This window comes from Rattus norvegicus, chromosome 12, assembly GCF_036323735.1.
Source record: "Rattus norvegicus strain BN/NHsdMcwi chromosome 12, GRCr8, whole genome shotgun sequence".
Classification (NCBI taxonomy): domain Eukaryota; kingdom Metazoa; phylum Chordata; class Mammalia; order Rodentia; family Muridae; genus Rattus; species Rattus norvegicus.
Genome location: NC_086030.1, coordinates 41,081,038 through 41,087,037, shown reverse-complemented (window position 1 = coordinate 41,087,037; position 6,000 = coordinate 41,081,038). Strand labels below are relative to the sequence as shown.

The following is a 6,000-nucleotide window of genomic DNA, read 5'->3' as shown; positions in this document are numbered from 1 at the left end:
ACCAGGGAGGGGAGGGGCATCTGCAGCGAAAGCTCTAGGCCCAAGGGCTCTAGGCAGATGTGAAATGGGACCACACAGCAGGTCCTTGGGCCAGGAAATTCTCTGTGGAATGGCAACCGAATCCAACAGCCATGGACTCCTCACTGTACAATTTGGCCCTTCAAGCAAAACAGCCGCCACCTTCAATCGGAGCAGCCTGCTTGCAAGTCCCTCACATGTGGATTACGGGCTATCCACCCTCCCTCACAGAGAAGGTGGGAGGAGGGCCCTCAGTCTCCCTAACCTTCAGCAAGCAGCTCCTCCCTGACTGGAGAGGGCCTCAGAGCCTCAGCAGCTGCTAGGGTACCACCCACATTGCCGGTCACCCCTCACCCACACTCTGTAAGGTGCCCAGTAAATTCATCGGCCACCCAGAGCTCAGATGAATTTGTACTTTAGTTTGCCACTGGAACTGTATGAGACGGGAGCAGGTATTACTTGTGACTCCATTGGGAAGGGACTACATTCACCTGCCCATCTTGGAGAGGCACAACACCAGTAGGCTCTTTAACAGCGACTATAACGATCTTACCACGGCCCTCCATGTACAGCCCAAGATCTCAGGAGGATGTGAACTAAGGCACGGAGAGGCCTTGCACTGAGGTGGCCTGGCTCCTCTTCCTTCCTCACCCCGTGAGGTCTCGGCCCTGTCAGGCACCTTCAGTAGGAACATCCCATTAATAACCTCTGACCTGCCCTCTGGGTGGGTGGGTGGGTGGGGGATATGGGGATGTTTCTCCTGGCTGACCGGCACCATGTCAGGTGGTTTGGGGTTTTGTTTTCCTGTCTGGCATGGCTCAGAGCCTGGCATTTAAAAGGCGATCTGTGTTTTCTGGAGAGCGAAATGACTGGGTAGATCATATCACTTTTATGATATGCTTGGGCTAGACCCTAAGACCCATGGCATTTTATAGTGTAAGTACCCCAATGCCTTCCTTCCCAACAGAGAACTAAGAAGCACCTACTTCAGTGTTTGGTAAACGGTTTCTTTCCGTCCGGTACATGCTGTGGTCAGAGGAAGGTGGCCGAGAGCTGGAGGCCATGGCTCGCAGTAGGAAGCCTGCCTGGAATACCTCAGTGAGAAGTTGGGGTGGCTCGGTGATACAGACCAAACTTTTGCTTGAACATGACTTGTGCAGGGACCACCAATGTCCCCAAGGGTAGTGCTGTCCCTTGACGTGCACCTAAACACTACTCGGCCAAACCTGTTTCCCCGTCATTCCCACAGTGACCGGTTTGGGTCTTTTTTCACTCCTGAGTCCTTCCAGCCAGACCTGCTACCTGTCCCCTGCGTGCCAGGCCACTCACTGCTGTGCACAGTGCCTGAGGCACTCCTGGGCTGACGGGCCACCTGAGCTGCCACCGCACTTCTTCCCACCACCCCCGAGATGTGACAGCAGAGCAAATGACAAACACTGTGATACAAGAAAATGGTTTTATTCTCACTTTTAGTTCCAGACAGCTCACAAATACACTGCCTCTGATGATACCCGGATGCACATACACTCATGACGCAGGTGGGGAGGCAACAGCTTGAGGTTTCTCTACACAAACTATTCTGTTAATGTCGCTTAAAAATCCGCAGACTACACGATATGCGTGGGCAGAAGCCCGCTGAGTGCGTCTCCTGACACTAAAGTGTAATACACAGCAAACAGCCAACACTTACATGATTCACACCAAAATGATGACACCCAAAACACGTTCCTTTTAAAGGACAGGTTTATCAGTAAAATATTATATTTCTTTAATACTCTGCCTGATGCTTCCTATGCTGTGGGAAAGCTAAGCGTGAGTCTAGTCACTAGCTTCTTGGATGGGCCTTTCCCACTAGCTTTTAGTAATAAGAGTCACAATTAGGTCATAAATAAACAGGTATATTATTAATCCCATGATTGAAGTTTAGGAGGGGAAGTTGTCAAACTACTTTGATGCACAGCCAGGTTCTACAGCACCGACAGGAGCTGCTCTCTGCTTTGCTGTGTCCCGAAAACTCTGCAAGAGCAGAGCTGCTAGCGATGGGAGATGCAGTAAACTCTACTCGGGAGTTTCTTTCCAAGAAGGGGAAGAGATTCAACAAAACGGTAGGCTAGCGCAGACCCTATGACAGGCATCTGAAACGATGTAAAATGTCCCCAGACAATCAACAGGAGCAGAGCCCACACTTCTACCTGTGTGTTTCCCTCCCGAGTGCACCTACCTCGGTCCTGTTGCAGGAAAACAGGACTCATGCTCTCTTGAACCCCCAGCAAACCCCTGGAAACAATGCTGAGCACCTCTGAGCTGCTGGCGGTACTGTTTCCCAGCCCCAGTTTCCCATTAGAAAGGCACCAACTGCAATGGCAGAGGCAGCCTGGGGCATCAGGAAGGCCGCACACCGTGTGACAAGCATTAATACTCTCAAGTGAAGCTTTCTAGAAACCAAGGCCATGTGCTAGACAATCTCCCCACCCCACCCCTCCCCAAGTACAAAATCCTATGCTTCTAATTTAAAAGGCTCAGCAGTGAGGGGACCATGTGTGTCACATGTCGTCTGCTCAGTGCTGGCCCTGTGCCATGACTTGCTCATGAACCACCTGTGCAACTTTCACCCCACTGTTTCAAATCCACACCTCCTCTTTCCAGACTCCACAACACACCAACACACAGAGCGCCCTCCTGAGACCCTGCGACCACCTTCCATCACACTGACAGACCCGGGAGGATGGCCACTGACTGGATTCTAGGAGGGAATCCGAAGGAAACCACTTGCTGTGCTGAACACGGGCCAACCACAGGTCTCTCTGCTCCAGGATCTCAAGCTGCAGGTAGAAATGTTAGCTCAGTAGAACAGCTGCTCAGCTAACCTCTGTGTGCTGGTGATAAACTCTGCCCTCCAAGTCCAGAGTCTTGATATTAGCAACAACCCAACATAGTTCACTGTGACAATGTGCTATAAAGAATGGGATCTGGGACCCGGCTGTGAACACTGACTGATTTCATTGCGGGCTCGCCGAGAAGACAGCAGTCTCCACATTCCGGCCAGGCCACGGTGTGCTCTGAAGCAACTGAATTCAGCGGAGAAGGACAAGGATGGATGCACATGCTCTAAGGAAATGGTGGCCCCTGTGCTCCCCAACTACCTCAGGCTACCAGGGAGTAGGAGGCCCCAGAAAGGGCAGCTGCAGGGCAGGTCCAGTCCTTCCTTTCAGGAACTGAAGCAAGAAGAGTGCAGGTGGAGCCTGTGCCAGTGCTTGGTCATGAGCATCGAATCTGGAAGCTCTCGTCGAGACGTGCTCTCGAGGATCAACACTCGGGCAGAGGGACAGCTCTGGAGAAGGCACTTACGGCAGAACATTAGCAGATCCTGCTGTTTGGCTAGGGCAAAAGCATCTGACTGGAACTGACAGGAGGCCTGGCCAAGACTGCCCCACTTCACCCTCAGCCAAGGCGCCGGAGAATGAGCTCCCATCTACTCACTCACCAAGTCTTCAGGGGCATGGTACAGCACACATGTGGTGACAGAAAAGCTGACTCAGAAGCTTCTAGAAGGCCTGCTGTACATTTCTCATCTGACACACAGTTTACACCAGCTACTATAAGCAGCCTGGGCTCTTGCTAACTACAGCCACTTGCTTCTATGGCACGGGCTGGGGCTATCTGACAGACTGGTGGCCCCAGAGCATGGGACCACCACTCCACACCTTGGGCTGAGCCTGATTCTCTCATAGCAGCCACGGAAAAAGTCATGCTCGCTCCAGGCCTGAGTCTGAAGAAGGCCTGGCCACTTCTGCCTTTGCAACTTGGGGGACACATTAAGGACCCAGCCATCTGTCTACACAGACACCCAGGAGAAGAGACGTGGAAAACACCACATTAAAACAGAAGCCCAGTGTCTTGACCATGTTGCCAACTTCCCAAGTGACCCTCACAGGACAGAGGGGCTCATGAAACCCAGGTCAGACTTGCTGTACTGAAGAATGGGGGTGGGGGGCAAGTGAGGACCAAATACTGCTCACCCAGGGATCTTACCAATACTCCAGTACACAGACAACATGGTGGCTTTTCCCAGAACAGCTTCACTGTCCACACCTGAAGCCAAGGAGCCATCTTCAGAGGAAAGACTTCTCACACGCCAGTTCCCAGGGCCTTTGAACCATGACTTCCTATCCCTATCCCTTGACCCTCTAATACAATGACTGAACGGTCATTTCACTAAAGAAAAGAAGCCACCAAACGTGAACTGTCCTTGACCAGGTCAGTCTGTGTTGAATGTGCCCCAACACGTATCTGCAGGAAGCACAGGATCCCCAGTGCCATGGTGTTGACAGAGAGATGCTAAGGGGCTGCTCAAGGTGTGGTGGGCTCAGGCCATAAACGAGAGGCCACCTTCATGTCCCCCATCCAGTGTGGCACAGTCAGAGGCCCTCGCCAGATGCAACCCTCCCAGTCCCTGGGGTCCCTGGAACTAAACAGTGAGTCTCTGTGATGATGAGGGACCCTAAGCAGCCACCAGCCAGGGCACTGGGAGCCCCATGAAGGGCAGCAAGATGAACAATGATTTTGGGGGAGGCTGTGCCTGAAGTTCCCTAAATCCTTTCTTCTTACAAGGAGCCCATAACTCCTCAAAGAGAAAGGAAGAAAAAAAAAAAAAATCAGGTCTTAACAGGTCTGTTAAGGTCATAAAAAGAAACAAACAAAATCCTGCCCGTGACTAGAATTTGAGTCCCACAATGTAGAAAATACAGAGCACAATTTAGCTGCTTCACAATTCAAAACCAATTCCATGACAATAGCACTGTCGACAACGCAGAGCAGTTTCTCCTTAGCTGAGGAAAGGAGGTGCCAATTAGGCACGTGCTCTTTCAAATGGTTCCAAACTTCGCTTCTCAAAAGGCAGTCAGTCAACCCCGGCGAGCTTCTGAACACGGGTCCTGGAAACTTTCTCGTCTATTCTTGACATTTTAGGGAAGGGGTGAAAGTTCACATCTGAGAAAGAAACAAGTTACAACTTTTAGAGAGCACACATCTAAAAGCATGGGAAGCTTTACACCTTCTTTGGGAGATGCTGGGCACTGAAACTAGCATGTCACACACACACACGCATGTGCACACACACACACACATGCACACGCATGCTGAATAAATGCTTTCTGTTGAGCTACTCTGTCACTGACAGACATTTCCATGTGTGATACCATTCTGTGTGTTTCTAACTTACCACAAAAGACAGGGAGGCATCTCACAGAGAAATGACTAAATCAAAAAAGCCAGGGGAGCCTGGGACCCCACGTCCTCAGAGGCATCCCTGCTGTTGATGCCAAGAGGTCACAAACAACAGGGCATGTACCACCCAAGTCCACTCCATCCCTGTCAACTGCTGTGCCAGCTCCATCCCATGCAGTTAACTGATCTGACTTAATGAACTGTAAACCAAACCCGGCCTGGAGAGGGGCAAGGCAAAGAGAAAGGCTGGTTTGCACGACTCAATCACAGGACGTCTTGCTCTGGCACGAACAAGTCGCCTGCCTGTCTGGACCACTGTGGCCGGCCCCAGGGAGAGACTGGTGTCATACCTGCGCGCTGCCACCCGAAGCTCATCTGAAACTCCTCTGCTGCTGCATGAGGCCCACGTTCTCATAGACTCGAGCGCTGTCCTCCCGCATTCTGTAGACACACAAGAAGGAAGACACTTACCTGACTGCCATGTCCAGCTAGGCCAAGACTGACCCCTTCTCACCCAGGAGCTGGCTCTCAAAATGGACATCAGACACAGACTATTATGAATTTGGAAAATCAGCAGAGGCCCTGAGTCCTGTCTTCCAGAGTGTGAATGGAGGGAAGGCAGCTTGGAGGGCAGTGAAGGAGTAGGTGCACAAAAGACAGGAACTGTGGCCATTTCCACAGAGGCATCACAAGTGAGGGCTCCAGTCACCCTTAGAGCCTTGGATGAAGAACTAAAAGCACCCAAAGGCCTAGTCT

General features: G+C 51.6%; 1 protein-coding gene across 2 annotated transcripts in view; it reads right to left on the bottom strand.

Moving 5' to 3' along the window:
• Positions 1–1,460: 1,460 nt before the first annotated feature.
• Ptpn11 (protein tyrosine phosphatase, non-receptor type 11) overlaps positions 1,461–6,000 on the bottom strand; it is a 59,499-nt gene continuing 54,959 nt past the window's right edge. For both annotated transcript variants that reach the window (NM_001177593.1, NM_013088.2), the window contains exons 15-16: positions 5,595–5,685; positions 1,461–5,007 (exon numbers count right to left, since the gene is read on the bottom strand). In NM_001177593.1, coding sequence (NP_001171064.1) covers positions 5,616–5,685 — 70 coding nt within the window. In that variant the 3' untranslated portion in view covers positions 1,461–5,007; positions 5,595–5,615. The remainder of the gene's footprint in view (positions 5,008–5,594; positions 5,686–6,000) is intronic.